Source organism: Coregonus lavaretus (assembly GCF_964263955.1).
Source record: "Coregonus lavaretus genome assembly, chromosome: 16".
NCBI classification, from domain to species: Eukaryota; Metazoa; Chordata; class Actinopteri; order Salmoniformes; family Salmonidae; genus Coregonus; species Coregonus lavaretus.
This window is the reverse complement of record NC_140003.1, coordinates 17,474,219-17,494,515: the sequence shown is the minus strand read 5'-3', so window position 1 is coordinate 17,494,515 and position 20,297 is coordinate 17,474,219. Positions and strand designations below refer to the sequence as shown.

At 40.9% G+C, this 20,297-nt stretch overlaps 1 protein-coding gene across 1 annotated transcript in view; it reads right to left on the bottom strand.

Annotated features, from left to right (window-relative positions):
* Positions 1-19,360: 19,360 nt before the first annotated feature.
* LOC311143581 (ATP-binding cassette sub-family C member 4-like) overlaps positions 19,361-20,297 on the bottom strand; it is a gene marked incomplete at both ends in the record, with an annotated part of 48,207 nt that continues 47,270 nt past the window's right edge. Inside the window, one exon of the mRNA XM_084179432.1 lies at positions 19,361-19,456. Coding sequence (XP_084035558.1) covers positions 19,361-19,456 — 96 coding nt within the window. The remainder of the gene's footprint in view (positions 19,457-20,297) is intronic.

The following is a 20,297-nucleotide window of genomic DNA, read 5'->3' as shown; positions in this document are numbered from 1 at the left end:
CCAGCATAATCTAGTCCACACGCTGCATTCACAGCCCTAAATCATGGCGCAGGGAGGCTGCAGGTGCTGCCTCACAGACAGCCCTCCCCCGGGGGCTGTAGACTGGGGAATAAACAGCAAATAAATGGAAGTGCTGGGGAGAGGGATGAGCTGATTAACTCGCTGCAGGGCAGTTTCTCATTATCCCCGTACCTGCCTCAGACCCACCCAGGCCCTGAGTCTTTAGCGCCGTCTGTCTCTCACTCTCACTGGGTGCTGCTGGCTCACTCCAGGCATACCAGTGGTACCTGGGCTGAAGCCACCAGTCTAATAGTATTTGTACACTGGGGGGGGGGGGGGGGGGGGGGGGGGTAGATTTGTGTGTGTGTGTGTGTGTGCTGTAGCTGAGCCCCGTGCCGTCCAGTCTTCCTATGCAGTCTCCTGGGAAAGTACTAATGTGTCAGTTCCATGGCTCATTTCTTTCAATTACACTGGCTGGTCCAGGAGAGCCTAACAGAGGGCCACAGACAGCTCCATATGCACACAGCCATCACTGCTTATCATGGGCCACTCAGGGGCTATTCATATAGCCTTCATTGGAGATGACAAATGGGTGCACATCCTGTCTGTAAACAAGAGTTGTTAGTTATATTTATCTCAGGATTAACATTCTATTCATTTAGGTCATGTTTTCTCCTAGGCATTTTAGATAGCAGTCATATATGATCATGTGATAACAGTCAAATCTGTGGTCATTTAACACTATCAGATATTCTGATAAAAGAGCTCTCCTTCTCACATGTTATCACCCAACAATATGTATTTCCAAATAGAATATCCAGTCAAGTTAGACATTGGATTGAATAAATAATACCCATTATAAAACATACAAGAACAAGACAAAACAAACAAAAGAGTAAGCTGTAAATGTGGGCAAATTTCATAAATGTGATCAGTATTGTCATCCAAGTCCAAAGCTCACATTACCCACATAGCAATTCTAGACTGAAAAATAGCAACAGCATTTAAATGCTACCTTATTCTGCCACCGGTAGAGTGTTATCTGTCCTCCAGAGAAATAGAGAGCATATTCTATTGTACAATGTTGATTTAGCACATCATCTGAATATAAAGCATTATCCGACATACTTTCAATGAGCTACTCTGTTTTCCATTGTGCTTTCCCCTATGGTTTCTAAGCAAATTAATTAACATGATACAAAAAAAAGGTAGAATGCAAATGTTGGAGGCCTCACTTTAGGCCTGCGTATCCTTTTGTTACACTTTATTGTACCAAATTATTTAATTGGGTCTCTCTGATTGTGCGCAGACACAGGAAGGAACACAGGCCATTGTGAGCATCCATACAAGCCACAATGCAGAATCAAATTCAATTCCCATCAAAACGGCTGGTTGCCACAGAGACCACAGCGGCCCAGGAGATTAATGAAGATCTGCATTAAGGAAAAGCGCGGGTCTGAGATGGGAGATTTCTCCCAAATAAAAGGGCCCTTCACCAAGAACAAAGGGGGCCCTGAAAAGCAATGCGACGTTCGGAGAGGATGAAATAAATCAAAATGAAAAGAAAGGAGTTGGGGAGGGAAGGGAAACGGTCTGAAATAAACCTATTTCTTTCCCTGTCGTTTGATTTACTTTTCTAAATCAACCAGTTGAAACTTATCATATGGACGCCTGATGTTTTTGATATATGGCACATACTTGTTTTGGGTCAAGAGCTGGGTATCAGACTAGATAAACCTTTTACAAGATATCCGGTTATTTAAAATGTTTAAATACGAGATCAATATGTTAGCGATAGCATTATGAACTACAGTATAGTGCTACAAAAACCTGTTCTCACATGAAGACAACAAAGTCATTAATCTGTTTATAATAGTTGTATTACATGTATCAATTCATTATGATGATCTAGTATGAAACGTGACATGCTGCACAGGAGGGCACACAATGACTGACAGTGTCTGAATTAAAAGTCTGTCTGCTTTGTTCCTTATTAAAACAGAATCATCCGCAGGGCGACATACAGATGTAGGATCTTAATTTGATCATTATTATGTTTGCTAAGATTTTTCCTACACAGCAGGAAATGCAAACTTGTAGTGTATTTGAGTTTTTAAAAGCCTTCTAAAGTTTGTAATTTCCACTTTGAAATTTCAGACTTCATTTGCCCTAATGAAAAATGTATCAACCCCTACAAAAATGTCCATTAATTACAATTCACATTTCCTGTTGTTGCAGGATTATTTTCCTGCTGTAGCTCAAATTAAGATCCTACATCTGTGCATCAACTGGATTTAAAAGGTGTGTGAATTGATTTATATTCTTCATTTGTTGTGATGTGTTTGGTATAACTTCAGTGATTAGAAGACTTGTTATCTGAATACAGCTTGTGTTGAAAGGTGGCCTGTCAACTTAGAGTTAGAGCAACACTATCTGTTTGGTCTGATACATTTGAATCTCTATGTCCCTTTGCTCATGTTGTGAGCGATTAACACTTTCTGACATAAGCTTCAACATTTCTCCATTTTCTCATCTTAACACTAAGATTGAGGCATTTTAAGTCTAAAATATTGTATGATATTGTTTTTAATAAAAATTCATCATTCTCAATCCTAAGTATCCTTTCAAAAGTAGTATTCCCACAACAATGTCGTTTTTTTCAGGTTTTGACCTTGATTTCAGGTGAATTATGATAATGTTTCATTGTTAATGCATGGTCTGAATGTCTCTAGCATCTTCCATTCTGAAAAAAGAGATTAAACCGAGAACACAAAGCAATATTCCATTCCAAACTTTTTGGGCGATGCCACCCAAAACAGTGCACTCCACTCTTTCACATTCTCCGCATGGTGTGTCCCGGTCCGCCATATTTACTTCATTTCCCCGGATTCATAGATGCTGCTCGCTGGAGCAGAACATTCCAGCTGCCACCTGAACATCTCATTATTTTTTGAAATATCAAGCTTGTATCTTCTTGATAAATAATTCGCAATAGTATAATGTATCAGACTAAAACATATTTGCAGGGGGCCATGGAGGTTAAAGTGCCAATCTCACCTTTTTAATTTTTTTTCGCCCTGAAGACAGTGATTTCCATATATAGAGTGACCAGGGTTTGTGTTGAACATGAGCAATCGGGATGAAGCGTGCGGCGACACATATTGCTGTCAGAGATTGGAAATGAGGCCTGCTAACCTGTAGGCAGCCTCACCGGACCAATCAGCTTTGCGCATTGCCAATGCGTTATCCGCAACTAAAAAGAATTGTGACTGAAGTTTTTATCGGAGTCGTTGACAAACATTACTCTTTAATGCAGTTTTGTAGAAATGCATTCTTATCCCTCTTGGAAGGCATTTATCTACTTGAAACCTGCAAAATGGTTGCCACAGGGAAGGATTTCTTTTAATAGACCACAATAGGCTCAGTATGGGACACGTTCTGATTTTGGTGAGCGATAGGGCCCCTGCCTTATATTCATGGGAAATTGTTTATCTTCAAGCAGGAGAGAAAAGGTAATTTTACAATAGCATTTTAACTTTCATCTGAAATGATTCTTTTCACTCATAAATTGTTCTTTAGAATTTTGAGGCAGGTGCTTTTCAAAGTGAATATTAATCTGCAAAAGGAGACATCGAATATGAATAGCAACCACCCAGGAAAAATACAAATAATATATTGCTACATGCAGGGTAAATATAAACCACATTGTTACTGCATTTATCAATTCAAGAAAAATATGTTTGTATTTTTACTAGAACTCAGCAACATTTTTTTACAAATAGCTGATGATAAATATCTTTATAGTATCTAGACACATTTTCTTTTTAACAAATTGAAAAATGATTACATCCACATTTTGGAGGGAGCGTTTAAATGAATCCCAACCCCCAAAAAGAAAAACAGTGTTCTGTGGGAAGCAAACGATCCATGCTCTATTCAGATTTGGCTACATTATGCACGGGCACTTTCTCTTAGGCCTATAGCTTGGGGTCCTTTTCTTGTGGGGTCCCTGTGATATTTGGGCAGGGCCTATCTCTGAGACAGAGCCCAGTGAGCAGGGGACACAATGCAGGACTGATGCAGAGCAGGGCCGGGAGACGGATGGCCTTGTGCACTCTTAACGCCGCTCTCAGGAAGCAGGGACAATAAATCAATAGACTGTCCCTCTCTGGCAGGGGCCAAATGTAAACAAATTGAAAAGGATCCCGAACAAATCAGATTGGTGACTGAAACACACAGACTCAATAGGGGGACTCCTACAATTGAAATGCCTTTGTGGAGCTTCCCTTACAGCTTGCACCCGGAATTGCTCCACTCACACCAACATGGCAGGTCATTGCTAGTCTTTTTTTTTGTTTTGTTTGTGCTTCAAACCTAAAACTTTAGACTACAAACCAACAGGTACGATGCCACACACTTAGTATCTAAAGTAGTTAGATTGTGCAACAAACTTCAGACCTGCTATATGATAAACAGACATGCTACAATAAAATAGGATCCAATGCATCACCAGCAGTGTAGAGGCTGTAGATTCTGAGTCCACTGCTGCTTTCCCGATCCTCTTCAGATGAACCACAGCATCCTCCTAACAGTATCATCCTACACTGTATAGAGCCCAAAGGCACAGGCAGAGAGCTCTCTGCATGTCAGTGCTGCACGCCACAAGTTCAATTAATGAATCTATAAAAGGTTTAGGTGTTTTTAATGAGAGAATCTGTTGTAGCTCTTTATCGAAGCACTTCATATTTCAGTGAGGTGGAATGTAGCACATTTGCGAGGCAGAACTAATGCTATATAAATCTCAAGTAATAAGCAGGTCCCGGGGACATCATCTAAATGAAGATTTTGTAGCAATTTGAACCTGCCTGCAATTTGATTCCAGCCTTAAGTGCATTTGTTTAACAGGTGCTTGAGATGCAAGCGTTTCCCCTCCAAAGTGTTGCTATGTCTCCTTTATTAATTTCTGGGGATTGGGTGTGGGCGGGAGTGTGTAGAAAAAGGGGAGTTTACAAACACTAATCAAAGGTTCAGAGGGGGCTGACTCTTACATTCACCCCATCTACTTTTTGCTTCATTTGCAAACTAATGATTTAAACCCCCACAATCTGTTTGGGGTCAGCTCTTGTGTATTTTGGATACGCTTGGCTATTAGCATCACTGAACGCTTCAGATGTGTCAAGGCTGCTCCCCCTCCAGTGGTAGTCACCTACTTTAATTTCCCTGCAGGCCTCAGAGGGGGATGGATTCAACTAAAATCACAAGCTGTTTTGTTGGCAATCCTTTGTGGCCTATAATGAATCTAATGAATATAAAGAGAGAGAGAGACCGAGGGGAGGGAGGGAGAGAGGGATGGAGGCGAATACATTTTGACCACGCTGTGTGGCTTTTACTCGACGATTTGTGACCCACAACAATGGGACAATGGCGAGTGTTTTTGTACCCTTAATTTGCCTTTGTATTTCAGCTTCATCACTTTCACAGCACCGCATTCAAAGTCGGCAGTTAGAGAATAACTGCTGACTCCACTGTCCCTCGGACAAAAGGGAGGCTTTAAGATGAATCCCTAACTATCATGGAGCCGGCAGAGCAGAAAGGGGGAAAAGAAAACAGACAAATCAAAAATAGTATTTACCAGGGGTTGCTAAATAGAGCCCTGAGGCACTCCACTTCTTGTCGAACAACACCAATCCGTGTTGCCAGTTCCTCCAGTCACCTTTCAAACCTGCACTACATTTACTCAGCCACCTCGGAGAGGACTTGTAGCAGGAGTTTGGCACGTTAATTAAAGTGGTACATCTGATAGGAGTGTGACTGTGTGCAGGTGGAGCCCCAGTGGAGTCGTGGTGATCTGTCGGAGCAGAGCGCTGATTTCACAGGCCCCTCAGGTGGCAGGATCGAATTAACAGCTCCATTGTTCACCTCTCAAACCCAAATTCAGGTCAGGTCTTAAACTAAAAAAAAAAAAACTTTTAAGAAACTCTCCTAAACACGTGTCTATTCTACAAAAAAAGACATAAAAAGAACACACCAAAGTCACAGACACACATATCACACCCCCAAGGGTCTGTAACTTTCTCACTCATCATTTTTCACGATTAATTCAGGACTATCCGTAATCATGGTAGCATCCACATTAATGTAGAAGTGTTTAGAAACATTCTATTCTCCACGGAGAGAATGACTTTTAGTCCCCTAAAATGGGGGGACTATGTACAAAAGTGCTAAATGGTACACCCGATTAGTATAAAAATGCCCTCAAATTAAAGCTGACAGTCCGCACTTTAACCTCAGTCATTGTATCATTTCAAATCCAAAATGCTGGAGTACAGAGCCCCCCAAATAATTGTCACTGTCCCAATACCTTTGGAGCTCATAATGGAATACTGCAAATCAAAACGTGTATGCATTATAACCATAAATATAGCTTTTTTGATACTTTGAGGGTTCTCTTGTGGACGGATATGCACATTTACAGGGTTTATGATAAAAAAAGGTGGTGTGTCACTGCTCTGTGTGAGTATGTTTCCCGGTCCCTATAATCATTTCTATTCATAAGCTACCCTCCACTTAGCAGCTGCCTCTGTGCATTGGAGATTACCATTATGCATCTACAGTGCCAGGGATAAACATCTTTCCCCACTTTTAAAGTTTGCAAGCATGAGGCATATTTAATACCATATGACTTAGGCATCCCTTCAGGTATCACTTGCAATCTTTTTTTAATTCTATATACATTGTTCAACTTTAATGGGTATCTAATTTGTGTTATCAGCTTACAGGGCAGTAAGTAATAATTTGCATGACTGCCCTAAGTAAATATGCTTCCATAAGCAGCCCATAGAATAGACTCTGGAATGGATTATACTCCATATTGGCTATGCCCCGACGATCAATGCTTTTAGAAATAGAGAGAACAGATAGTTTGGTCTGCTGGCAAAATCTTTAAGTCGAAATTGCAGCATTTTCCACAAAACCTCTCTACTTTTAGATGTTCATGATAAGGCCCTTTAGCCCTATGCTAGTCTTGCCTCCTACCAGAGAGTGACCCGTTTCCTCCATAAGGTCAATACCAGGTAAAGTACACCAAGCTGAACAAACACATCATTTGGATTTGTACTTGAATTATTCCATCCTCTCTGTGCACTGTGGTAATAAAACCCCAGTGATAAAATGCATGAAGTGCTGTCACTATTAGCTTCTTGCTCTCTAAATCTTCCTGCACTGTTCTGTGGCCCTGTTATGTACACAATTGTGTGTATTCCTATTTGAGTGTGTAGACAGACTACTGTACAAACTGTATCTCTGAGTGTATAAGTATTCAGGCAGCTCCGTCATCTTTTTCCATTTTTCCCATAGAAACCATTCCGGTCTGACCAATGATAACAAGACTGAGCAGACTGAAGGTCAGTGTGATTACTTGAACCTGTCGGCTTTACACATAAGGGGCTAACACTACTGATAACCTTCTGCCACTCACAACTCTACTAATACTCCTTAAGACACTGAGAAAGCCTCTGGCACCGTTTGATTATCTGAAACCACTTTGCCTCTGACAGCCCTGATAGTCTACCCGGTACACTCTACCATATGGAGGAAAGCTTTTCCTTTTGATTACTGTAAAGGATTACTGTAAAGGATCAAATCAGGTGTAGTCACTGGCATACTGCACACCCCCGCAAGGCGGGGGAGGGCCTCTCTCTGCCCCAAGGCATTATGAGTAGAATTGCAGGAAATTAGCTTTAAAACTGCAAATCTTCTCTTTGCCCCATGGCAAAATGTGTAGAATTGTAGGAAATTAGCTGCCCCCCCCCCCAAAAGAAAACTACAAAAAACTAAATAAATAAACAGACATATGCCTTGCTGTTGAAAGTCTTAAATTGGGAGGAAACTGAATAGACACTGAAGTTAAAGCCATTACTTTGTAAGGAGTAAGAACATCTCCAGTATAACTAACAATACAAGTCTTGACATATAGGCCTTGATAGAACATGTTCCATTGTGTGGGGTAAATAGGGATACATCTCAGAAGAAAACAGATTGGCATTGTACTAGGTTGCATCAGGCTTGTGGTGTGTTCATGTGTTCTGGTTGTTAGCTTACTAGACAGCTAATCACCATGGTGTTGGTGGGAGTGCCACTGTAGGAGGCTGATTATAGGAATATGTCAGAATTATCAATCAGACACGCAAATGCAAATAACAACAGACAGGCTGTGCTGAACATTAGAACACCATCTAAAGACTACCATCATTTGTTAGCTATTTCCCGCACAGCCCACATATAGTATTATGGTGCATGTACGTGGTATGTGCATTATTACTGCAGAGTTGTTTCCAGTATCCTATATCACATTATACCTGCATCAATTAAACCTTCAACCAACTGACTACCGTTGTGAGGCAACCGAAGCTGTAGGTAGTATGGCCTGCATAGCGAAGTGATCACTTGGCCATGCGACCTCATTGCCATGCCTACAATGATTTGCGATTTGCTAAACTATTAGCAAACCCCTGACAGTGTGGTACTGCCTCTTTAAAACCACGCTGGTCAAATATACATACGGCTAAAAGGTCTGCCCACAAAGATTGATTAAAATGCTAAAGATTTTGGATCAAAAGTGTCTCTGATTAAAGCTATCGGTTTCAGCGCCATAGAGGTGATGCTATTTTGCATGTGTCTGGTAATTTCTCCCACTAGGTGGAATTGTTGTTAACGTGGAAATAATATCAATGCAAAAAATATTAATAACCATGATGTGAGGAGCTGGGGAAATGTCACTTAATCAATGAAAACAAATCATGTAGACCGTGCTATGATTATCTGGAGGTGTGTGAATATTAATGCTACTGTCCAAATCAATGGAGGGGTTGCATACATTGTCTCCTCAGTGTAGTCACGGTAAAGAGATTTCTTATTATTATATTCCTGTTGCATCGCTAAGAATGATCCATCTGGGAGATGCTAAATGGCCATACGCTAACAGATCATAGTTGAACAACAAAACATTAGTGATTTTACACTTTCCAACTATCAAATTGGGATGCTCACATTTCAATTAACGTTGGTCTATTTTGGTGAGTGTAATGAAGAGGGTTTTGAGGGGGACATAAAAGAGACAGGTTCATTGTCTCGGATTATTCAGATGTACATAGTATTAGTATGTAGTGCAGCGCTCTTCAATTAACTGGTATGAGAAACAAGTCATTACTGTGGAAACTGGGCAAGAGACAGATTCTTTATTTCATTAATTGATAAGACGGCTGTTAATGAAAATATCAGCCAGGAGCGATACAAGTCAACACTCCTACTTCAGTCCACAGAACACACTTCCAGGGTTCTAGTTGGAGACAAGGAATCACCATAACACTCAAGCTCATTAAATAAAAGTTGAAAACACCTGACTTGATAATGGATTTTATATGACTTAGCGACTCCACAAGCAATAGCTTGAGAAACAATTTCAAAACAATACACAGGAATACAGCACTTTGTTAAAGCACATGCACACTGTAAATAAATACAACTTCCACAGGGACTCTCCTGAGTAGCTGTACCGAAACCCTGAACTGTTCTACCTATGAGCACACCTTCTCATGACTACCCAGGGTGAGTAACCTAACTAGGTATATAGCGTGGCATTATTGTATCAGTATCAGTGTCCATTAAGTCACTGAGAGCAATCATAACATTCCTTTCCTCAAGGTCTGGCTGGGCCAGATTAGGTTGTAAAGGATGCTGCAGGGGGTCAAATATACCAAATCTCCCTACAATAATGGCCCTGAATATCAGTTACATCTCTCACCTGTAATCATTGGCCGGCATTAAAATCATTTTTCAATGGAGGAGACTTCTGCATACTTTTCCAGTGAATGCTTTTGAACTGGGTATAATGTCATCCGTGCTGCAGATATCTTCTGCTTTTGTGTGTCTATCCACGGAGAGAATGGCCAGGCCTATCGGTTACACACTGGGGGTGATGCATATGCTCTCTAGAACAATGTTACAAACAGATTAAGACCATGATACGCTGTCCATTCTTGTTCTGTGTCATTTTCAAAAGGTTTTTTGCCTTCAAAATAATTGTTTTCCTTACAGATAATAAATGGATCAAACTTTCTCTGCAGGAGCACAAAAACACAAGCTTATATTTCCATCCAAATTGACTCAACTTAAAATAATATCTCCCAAGTGACGCGCACAAACCTCCACATAACAGGCCACTTCAGACATTGTGAGCTCACCAAACAAAGTTAGCTGAGGACAGGGCTAGTTCAATTTACTGTGTCAAACCCAGGGGACTGGAGAGAAGGGGGTCGTCCAACTGGCAACAAAAGCACACATTGACATCAACACAAGACCAGGTCTCTGAGAAAATTAGAAAATGATAAGTTGTTTGCTTTACTTCATTTTCTCAGTTTCAAACTTTCACTTTCTAACTTCCACTTTCTAACAAATGTAGCGTCGATTGAGCATGAAAGTCGTGCACATACAACAGATACCCTTTCATGACATTAAAGACTAATATTTTGACAATATCAGGCAATAAGCTCATTGGGGATCTAAGGTTTTTGACTGTTTCTTTTCATTCTATGACTGTAATACGTGTCAGATTATATAGCTTGCAGTCCCATCTGTATTACTATTTCAGATTCACTCAGACGCATTATAAAGACATAAGGCTTATATCATTCTATCATGTGTGTGAGCATTCTGTGACAGTCGTTTCAGCAGATAGTGTCACGATAATCTAAGAATATCACAGTATTAAATACATATCACATTTCCAGTGACAAAACTGCCAGATAAAAGCTAGTGAATAAATACCTTATGCAAAATTAACTTTTGTGAAAAGCACAACTGTTCATAGCATGGACAATGTGCCATTTCCTTTTTGGAATAACAAAATGTAGAAAAATAACAACCAACACAATTCACTTAGCAAACCTCTATCCAAATAAAATCACATGAAAATAAGTATATGAGGAGAAGATATACAAAACAGTTTAAAACTAATGAATGGACAAACGGAAGTCGTTTGAGCAATTGTAGAGCAACACGAAGCAGCCCAGTTAGTATACTCTGTCCCACTTTATCAGGCATCTAGACCATTGTCCATGGGGAGTTAACTTTAGACTGACTGTTTACTGGCTGAAAGGCTAGGTATGCATCTGAAGCCACACAGGCAAGATAATGTATCCCAGGCCACAAAAGCAGACGAATCACTGTGCATTAAGACTGACTATACAAAAGGCAACAATGGCTTGCATAAACACTATTTAGAACTGTTCACATGGCATTGAAGAGATGGGCGTCGACTCAGTATTTCAGCAAAGCCGGCGCATTGTGCCGAGGTGAAAAGAAGTCTAATGAACAGGAAGCCTTATTTGAGAGAGCTGACAGTAACCATACAACGGCGCCATTGTGGGCCTGCCACCAACCCTGTGGGTCTCTACATTAGGAAAAATGATGAGAAAGTAAGCCCAAAAGACACACTGGGCCCTTGGACCAACGTAAATGGAGGCCAACAATAACGGGGAACACAAGCTGTCTGCACCTTTACCCAATGCTGCACGTTTACATGCACAGAACATCACTACTCTCATGGTCCTGATTAAAAGCCCCCTGGACAGATGGAACTTTGAAGTACATTTGGAAAGATTTACCAGGAAATCCTTTAAATTTTAAAAGCAAGTTAAAATACATTTCACACTTTTAAAGTAAAATATAGTTTAGCAGGGAAAACTTGTAGACTGTCACACATATACACACACATGGTGTACACACACACACACGCACACAGCCCCTACCTCAAGCTCCATCAATCTTCCACAAAGGGATGACATCACCAATAAGCATTCCCTCCTTAAGCTTTAAGCAATAAGTAACCTTATTTACTGATGAGATAATCCCTCCCTATTGTCTAGCCCTCCACTTTGCCCTTTTCTCTCGCAGCGGAGGAATCAGACAGCATTTTGCTAAGGTGACGGAGCATGCACAGGATTCAGAGCTAAAGCATACAAAGGGTTTCCTATTTGGTGGCCTTTCACATGGCCACAGGCTTAGCCAGTTCAAAGCAACAGGACCAGGTAGAGATCACTGCCACTCTAAACCCGTTTGTTTTTTCCAAAGTATCTTCCTGTTTTTTACACCGTATAATAAGGCTTAATTTGTATGTGATGTTTTAAATGTAACAGAGCATTCATAGTTGCAATTTCATGAAGCTAGTTTGGAAAAAGGTATGACACTAACAATTTAGTGAGTATTGTGTCCACTCAATTCTTTGTGCAGATTACATATTTTATAAATTATGCATTCCTGGAATTTCATAACTATGCATTACAAAGTGGTATTGATTACAAAATGTGGTGGCTGCATCCGATTAATTTCCACGCAATTGCGATGAAAAATGACTAATCTTGATTTGACAGTTAGGCTTTATCCAAAGACATACAGCAGCCAAGAGAGCCTACCTCTGCACTTCAGACAAGTACACATGCCACCTAGCTATATAATTGGAGGTGTAACTAGTATCCCGGTCTTAGTAAGGTCAGGTAGGGGTGGGGAGAAAACTGCTGAGACAGCATGATGTGCCTAATAGAAAGGAAAGTGATGACAACGTGGCATAAACAATAAATAGTCAGCATGTGTTAATGTCAAACCTTTTTTAACGTTGTCAACCTTTTGGATTCTATTCCCTTATATACAAGACTAACACAAAAACACTGATTAAAAGTGTGGGGAGAAGACTAACCATTCTATTCATAAAGATTTTAGAGGAAATATAAAGAAAGTTATAAGTCACATAGTTCTCCCAGTTTTTCAGTGCCACTTGAGTTTAACTTTAACAGGGAAAATAAACAAGAAAGTGTAATAATTCTAGAAGATAGGAATCAACACAGGGAAAAAATAAAACATCTATTTTTAACAAGATATAATGCCACTTCATATCACATTTCATCCAGTGTCAGAGCAAGTCTCTTAAAAGGTGCCAGTTGTTGTTTGTTTTTCGGAGCGGTGCATAGACAGTCATGACAGGCCTTGGGAACTTATCAGATATTCAGTTTGCCGGCGCTTTAGAAAAGCTAAACACACAGTCTCAGGGGAATCACTCAAGACTCCCAATCTCTCCCCCATGTCACCAGAGAAGAACAAAGCTCCCATAGTCATTTCTCCTAATTTCACTACAGCCTGTCAAAATCCTGTTTTCCTTTTCTCCCTTTCTTCAACAAGTACTTTACGCTGGGATCAGTCAGGTCTGAGCCGCCCACAAAAACCTGCGGCTCTCGCGCCGCCGTCTTTCAGCACAAAGTTTGACAACTCCCTGCCATTCACTTCCCTACACCATGCAATTTGCTTCCATTTGTCAAACAACAGTATCCCTCACAAAAGAAGATGCTGGCACAATAAAAAGTTACAAAAACATTGTCCCATCAATCCAAAATGGCCACGTGACTAGCTCTTTATTAGCCCTAACAAAACAACCTTCCACAATTTGCAGTACTTTTTCTTGTTATGGATACTTGTTGTTACATTATGTTTTCACTCAATTGATAATGAAACACCTTTTCACAGAATAGAATGTCTTACACCTCTTTAAAATCAGCACCACCATATCATATGTCTCTTAAAATGCAGGCGGGCTGACTGACACGGTCTGAATTCATCCATCATGTCATTCATTGCCTCCTCATTGTGCTGACTCTCATTTTGTATTTGATTTCCTTGGGATTAACTTCATTGTGTGGCCGGATAGGTTTCTCTTTCTGTTGCTCAGACGGCTATTATTTATTAGAGCTACATCAGCACTACGTTGACAGCATTGCTATTTCCCCACCTATTCAGATAAGTCTTAAAATTGCCCTATTATGAGAAACGTGGAAAGGTATCAGGTTAATAATACTTATTGTGCCAACTTTGTTGTTGCCATTCTCGCGGCGGCCGTTATCGAGAGGCGAGCATAGGGATATACGCTGACTGTAATTGTAGATTGTGCCCCGAGTATTTCTATTGTGGCGGGTGGTGTGCGCTGCAGTCCCAGATAAGTTGTGAATGCTGTCAATGCTGTGTCAGGTGTATTAGCACCTCGTAGAGCCAGGCTGCTCCAGCTGCTGTGCGCCTCAGCCCTCCCAGGGCCCTGGCCACCAGCCTGACACCCGACACAAAGTAATCACAGATCACAGCGTTTAATCACTGAAACAAGCACTCCAGAGGACCGCCGTGTCAATATCCCACTCTCTCATTATCTGTTTGGATTGCACATCCACACTGTCAGATAAACAGAGTGGAAAATTAAGATTAAAAATATGGTAATTTCATTTCAGGCAGCCGGCTCCTCTCACTGGCCCATTATGCTATTGATTACCTCTGAATTCAATTTCTGTTTCAATGTAAACTTTAATCTATTCGCAACCCAACAATTCAACTCCCCCGGGGCTATTTGAGAGTAAGTAACCATTTAATATGACGGAGGCTGAAAATTCACTGCCGTTAATGAATTGTGTAAATCAGTCCGCTTTAAAAGCACCTAATGGCCTGCAGTTCACGAACCCACATCTCTGCCCCTTTCTAGAGCCTACTTAACCAAGGCTAAATACTGCCATTTAGACATAACTGTGTACTGACACCCCTCTCCAAATCTGGGATGATTACTGCTCTCAGTTTGAGGGGAGTCAAGTACCTCTCCTAATTTGAAAGGATAATAGTAGTATTATATTTCAATTAGAACATATTTGGTTATGTTTCTTGATGATCAAAATAAAAAAAGGTAAAAACTAAAGAATGTAACATACTCATTGTTTAATTGTGAAAATGTTGTTCAACTACGCGTATGGTTTGGCCTTGTACCACTTACCACTCGTTGTGTTGGGGGCGTCAGGGCTAAGACCGCTTCACACAGCAGCTAACTAAAAGGTACCTGAGGTGAAACAACATTCACACAACTTAATATATTGATTTAACTAAAGAAAATTATAACAGATACTAATAAGGTCATGACGGGTTGTACACTGAACAAAAATTAAACGCAACATGCAACAATTTCAAAGATTGTACTGAGTTACAGCTCATATAAGGAAATCAGTCAATTGAAATAAATAAGTTAGGCCCTAATCTATGGATTTCACATGACTGGGAATACAGATATGCATCTGCTGGTCACAGATACCTTTAAAAAAAGTTGAGGGCGTGGATCAGAAAACCAGTCAATATCTGGTGACCACCATATTCCAGAAGAGGACTGGCCACCCCTCATAGCCTGGTTCCTCTCTAGGTTTCTTCCTAGGTTTTGCCTTTCTAGGGAGTTTTTCCTAGCCACCGTGCTTCTACACCTGCATTACTAGCTGTTTGGGGTTTTAGGCTGGGTTTCTGTACAGCACTTCGAGATATTAGCTGATGTAAGAAGGGCTATATAAAATAAAATTGATTGATTGATTGATTTGCCTCATGAAGCGCGACACATCTCCTTCGCATAGAGTTGATCAGGCTGTTGATTGTGGCCTGTTTACAACATTGACATCAGCAAACTGCACGCCCACACGACGCCATACACGTGGTCTGCGGTTGTGAGGCCGGTTGGACGTACTGCCAAATTCTCTAAAACAACGTTGGAGGTGGCTTATGGTAGAGAAACATTACATTCTCTGGCAACAGCTCTGGTGGACATTCCTGCAGTCTGCACGCCAATTGCACACTCCCTCAAAACTTGAGATATCTGTGGCATTGTGTTGTGTGACAAAATTGCACATTTTAGATTGGCCTTTTATTGTCCCCAGCACAAGGTGCACCCATGTAATGACCATGCTGTTTAATCAGCTTCTTGATATGCTCCCGAGTGGCGCAGCGGTCTAAGGCACTGCATCTCAGTGCTTGAGGCGTCACTACAGACCCCCTTGTTCGATTCCAGGCTGTATCACAACCGGCCGTGATTGGGAGTCCCATAGGGCGGCGCACAATTGGCCCAGCGTCATCCGGGTTTGGCCGGTGTAGGCCGTCATTGTAAATAAGAATTTGTTCTTAACTGACTTGCCTAGTTAAATAAAGGTAAAATAAATGCCACACATGCAGGTGGCTGGATTATCTTGGCAAAGGCGATACACTCACTAACAGGGATGTAAACAAATTTGTGCACAAAAATTTAGAGAAATAAGCTTTTTGTGCATATAGAACATTTCTGGGATCTTTTTTTCAGCTCATTAAACATGGGACCAACACTGTAGATGTTGCGTTTATATTCATGTTCAGTATATTTACTCATGGCAAGATCATAAAAAAGTTAAGCAAAAAAAAGTATTCAACTAATACAGTTTTTATTCATTGGATTACATTCACATTGCATCTTTAATGGTCATATTGTGTCTTGATTTTTTGCATAGCTTATTGATAAAGCTTAAGAGTCAATCATCTGATGGTAGTAGTCCCACAAACTGAAACAGTGGATCAATGGTTAAAGTTCCATAACAGCATACATATAACATAAGCAGCATATTTAGCTCAGATGATCAGAGTGGAGAAAAACCTTTTGATAGTACACACTATTTCTTTCTTCAAAAACATTCATGCCTTTCGCATCATTTCATAGGCTCTTTGAGTGGTCATCTAGTATACATGCTAACACATAATCCATCTACTTCTGACCTGCTTTCCATTCATAGCTTTATTCCAAAAAAGAGGTAGCAATAGTCATTCTACTCAGAGAACAAGAAGACCAAATCTGGTCTTATAAGACAATCAATGAATACAGTGCAATTACAAAGGATCAATATTCTGATCAAGGCACAATGATTATTGAAAACAATTAGACAGGTGCATCCTCTCTGGTACACAAGTACAAAATCAAATTTGACTTAAAACTATTCAGAATCACTGGTCAAACCCACTGTACAGATAGGTAGGTTTTACTCTGAATAACCCAAAATGTGTATCCAACCAGTATAAGCTACTTTTTTATTGTACCATTAAAAAAACACTCCACACCCCTAAATCTTTACAAGCACCTAAATGCAAGATTATGAATAATCCTACCCCAGGGGCCATGCAACACACATACAAAACAAATATCGCAAAACATAAATCAATACAACACAACCAGTAATTTGTTTCAATAAAGGCACACATTGCTTCAAACAACTTCTCCTGGGCAGTTATGGACCCATAGCCTATGTATGCTGATCACATGTGACACACAGAGGTGGCACCACATGTCCCAGAGAGGTGGGGACATTTTTTTACTCATGATGGTAACCAGGTAAAACTACAGAACCTAGTTGTAGCAGGGACCTTAAGGGTTGCCCTATTGCCTGGGGCAAGTGAACTGAGAAGTCGGGCAAGTTGAGCCTGCTCTAAAGTTGCCCCAGTTGATTTTGTTTTACTGAAAACAAAACTCTAAGGAATTCCAGTAGGCTTAGCCTAAAACGAATCTTTCTGGTTCATCCCCATTGTTTAAGTGAAAGACAGACAATTTATGGCATTTATGGCAGCCGAGAAAGTTGAGCCTGCTCTGTCGCTGTTCCATTAGGCAAGGGATTTTGAACTGAAAACAACCAAACTGCAAAGAATTCCAGTCGGGGCATCGCAAAAGAAGCAGATTGTTTTTTATCTGCTACACTGGGAGCATAACTTTTGGTCAGGGCTAGCAGAGCGAGTCACTTTACCCTATTGCTCCGGCCAAGATACACTAAATATATAGCGGTGCCACGCTAGCCTAGCCTAGCCATGCTAGCTTTGCCCTCATGTGGGTGCTAACAAGCTAGCATGCATGTTAGGTAGTGCTACGTATCAACAGCCATTGTTAGCTTCCAACACCTACTGGATTGGCTATGACCTTTGAATGGTTACTCGCGCTGTGATAAGATTTGCCCAACTTTAGTCCCGCCCTGTTCAGCGCCCCTCGCCCATGCTCCTGTCGCCCAACATTCCCCTGCCCACTCTGCTCCTCACCGCTTTCCTTCCATTAGAAATGTTGTTGAAATTAATATGAGCGCCCAGGTTGTTGAAATGAATAGGAGTGTCTTGCGCTCTGTAAAAGTTTGAGATACGCATCCAATGTAGCAGGCCAGTTACAGATTTTTCTGCTTCCTCCCTGTTGTTTAATTAAGAGACCAACACCTCATGGCATTTCTGCTTGTAAATAACTATCTACCAATTTTCAGGCAAGTGACCATAAACTTCGGGCAACCAAAAAAATACTGCTGACTTGGCCGATGAGAAAGTACCTTTCAGACCTTATAGTCAATCTCTGTGTAGGGTATGACATAGTGATTAATCAGTTTCAAAACTGATTTATATGGGCTATGATGAGGACAGAGTTTTTCCTAATCAGGTCACATAGTATTAAACTTCTGGAAAAACTCCTGGCCCTATAGGGAGAATGAAAACCCTGTCAAACTGCAGCAACCTTGTACTTGTTCATATTAATTATATTTTAAAACTAGACTAACAGGACACAACTGTGATTAGACAATATAACTTACAGGACTGAGCTTGCTTTACGCAGGGTTGCATCCCCTTTAATGTCTATGGTTGCATCATGTAGGCCCAGGGATTGGAATGGCCAGTGCCCCCAAAAAAAGTTCCATCCCTGTGTAGGCCTATACACTGTACATCTGTAATTAAAAAGTTACAGGTGCATTAACAAAGTCTAGCCTATGTCATCACTATTTGTTGATTTGATACATTTTGGATTAAAAAAGGCCTAAGTAGCCTAGCTAACTGAAGTTTGAATATAAACACAATTTTATCACATTCACATTTCCTCTTAACACAAATAAATTGGCTTAGGCTATGAACACAACGTTACAGCTAGTTTCCCCTGGCCAGATGGGACAGCGCGCAGAGGCTAGGCCTGCAGTTTACCAGACTGATACAGCATGTCGGATCGAATTGCTTGAGTCTGTCGGGAGTGAGTTCTTTCCCCATTTGCTAAAATAATATCAGAGGAATGTGGAGTCTATTGGCGTGCGCCATGCCTGACCTGTGATTTTCATGAATCTGACTGGTCAACACACACGAGAAGGACATAGTGCATACATTGACGAATTATGAGGCAAGGCAAGTGAGTCTAAAAAAAACAGTATGCCTGCTTTGTCACTGTTTTCACTGCTTTTGCCTTTTTTTATTTTATTAAACCAAATCAAAACTGGTGGGGCACTGCCCCATCTAATTGAAAAGTGCGGAGGCAAATGCCTGCTCACCACGTTTGCCGGCAGCCCTGGCCACAAACGATGTCTTGAAGAAGGCATTGTGAATTCAAGAGCTGGATAATATTTGGTCACCTCTGGTACAGTGTGTGAGGCATCCTCATGGTGTGGCCAGCACAGAGGGCCACATTACAGGAGTCAAAGGTCAGACAATGGTGTCCGGTCTGTCACAGGGCCGTCTCAAAGATGACACAGCTCCCCTCGGACAGGCTCAGGTCCATCAGTCCGTTAGTCACATTGGGATGGCTTTTGTTCATATGAATCTGAAAGGGTATCAGGAGAGCAGTGTCACACATAGATTCTACTGTAGTTTGTCGTCTGAGGTAGAATCTGTGAATGGCTGACTTAGGATGGATCTCAGACTGGATTGAGGAATTTGTCTCCCACAGGAGCATGAGAGCATTCAAAGTGGTTATTTTGGTCTCGAAAGAACTGTGAAATTCTTCTGCGATAATCACAACAATAACGTAGACTTCACCACACTGGTTTCTAACTGACTCTATGCTGTTTAACATGACTATTTAGCACAGACAAGATCTAAATCAAGATCTTGCTTACATCAACCACTTTCAAAATGAACTTGATACATACAAACGCTCATTCAAAATGGCTATTGAAAAACTGTTGTTTTCCACAGAGAGCCAAAGGTGTCATTTTATCTAGTTCCAGCCGGCACAAAGAGACTATGACAAACCAAGTATTTTAGCAACACGAATGCACAAGGAGAGAGGAAAACAGGTGAAAACGGTTAGCCACAATATCAGATATACTCCCAACTCAGGGATTCTCATTCTGCTCGGACAAAGGAGTGTGAGGTTGGTATCAGATGATTTAATGTATTTAAACCTTGACTGACAACTATAGAAAGTTCACACTCGGTTTGTGAGACGTCTCAGTATTTAATAAGTGGTGCTAGAGAGCGGTTCTGGGAGTTGGAGTAATCTGATCTGGAGAGAGCAGCCCACAATAAAGAAAGGAGACGTAAGGGCCTGAACAATGTCCCTACCAATCCGCCACTGTGCAGGAGAAGACGATACCAAATAATACGACAGTGTGCTGAGTCTTTGAAATCAGTATTTTACCCATTTCAGTCTGTGGCTGGGG